Source organism: Nanorana parkeri, unplaced genomic scaffold (assembly GCF_000935625.1).
Source record: "Nanorana parkeri isolate BGI_ZX_2015 unplaced genomic scaffold, ASM93562v1 scaffold195, whole genome shotgun sequence".
NCBI lineage: Eukaryota > Metazoa > Chordata > Amphibia > Anura > Dicroglossidae > Nanorana > Nanorana parkeri.
In genome coordinates this window covers 635,484-636,709 of record NW_017306463.1, presented here as the reverse complement: position 1 = coordinate 636,709, position 1,226 = coordinate 635,484, and the positions used below count along the sequence as shown (strand labels likewise).

Below are 1,226 nucleotides of genomic sequence, written 5' to 3'. Positions count from 1 at the left end.
TATATATAATTTCCTTAATTTTTGCAGAAGGTGAACTTAGCCTTTAAATCCTGTGTTTAGTGTCACTTTAAGAGGTGTGTGTACACTTCAGCTGCCATTATGATGTGCTGGGCTTTTAATGTGTATCTGGTATGGCCACTCCTGCTTCTACTCTGAATGTCACAGCTGTGCAGGATTCTGCTATGACCCGTGGTTATTAAAGCAAGGCAAGCCTAGACATCACACTCTTCTGAGCTACTGCACACTTCCTTCTTCCTCACCCATCCCTAGCATACATCAGCTGAATGAGAAGTTGGGCCTTAAACCTGCTCACTTATTGAAAAGATGACCAGCTTATCATTGGCCTCTCCTTATTGATTTAATGGAGCCATTTTATGGTAGCAAAGGGCCCTCAAGCCAATGGCTGACTAAAATGTCTGGAAGTATTTGTATATCTTCATGTGCACTTCTCAGGGCTCTTTAAATCCCCAAAACAGTGTTATGCACCTACACTTTAAAAGTGCCTACTCTGTATATCTGCTTTGTAGATTCCACATGTGTTGACTTGGTATTTGTTGGTTAAAAACAGATCGGCTGCTATGCCGCAATGAAGAAGAAAATCTTTGCAATGGGAGGAGGATCATTTGGAAAGCTTTTTGAGTCTGTTGAGTGTTATGATCCCAAAATACAGCAGTGGACAGCGATATGTCCCCTGAAGGAAAGAAGGTGAGAGGCCTCTTGTAATATTCTGGAGAAACTCTCCTGGAATCTGGCTTTTCTCTAAATTGTCTTTTTTTCGCAGGTTTGGGGCGGTAGCATGTGGGGTCGGTATGGAACTTTATGTCTTTGGTGGAGTCAGAAGTCGGGAAAATGAGCAAAATAGTGAAATGGTGGCCTGTAAATCTGAATTCTACCATGATGACTTTAAAAGGTACATTGTGCTTCATTTTACTGTTTAAAAGTTCAGTCCTCAAATTATTATTATTTTTTTATACTGTTGAATGTGCAGAAATGATACTGCCGTCACTGAAGTGATAGTATCCATCATCTATGGTTTTGTTTCATGTTACTGCCCACCCAATTTGAGGACGAAGTGAAGTTTAGTACATCTTTCTTATGTGGTATCCTACATGTGTTAGCGTTCCTCTTCATCTCCTCATGGCAATGGCCGCCTCTGTGCTCTGTGTAGATTACAGCTGAGCTCTCCACCCCCCATTCATTAGTATTCATATTGGCAACCCCCCCCC

The 1,226-nt window shown here is 41.6% G+C and overlaps 1 protein-coding gene across 1 annotated transcript in view; it reads left to right on the top strand.

Moving 5' to 3' along the window:
* GAN (gigaxonin) overlaps positions 1 to 1,226 on the top strand; it is a 58,320-nt gene that overhangs the window by 34,787 nt on the left and 22,307 nt on the right. The window contains exons 8-9 of the mRNA XM_018555382.1: positions 569 to 705; positions 782 to 910. Of these exons, the coding sequence (XP_018410884.1) occupies positions 569 to 705; positions 782 to 910 (266 nt within the window). The remainder of the gene's footprint in view (positions 1 to 568; positions 706 to 781; positions 911 to 1,226) is intronic.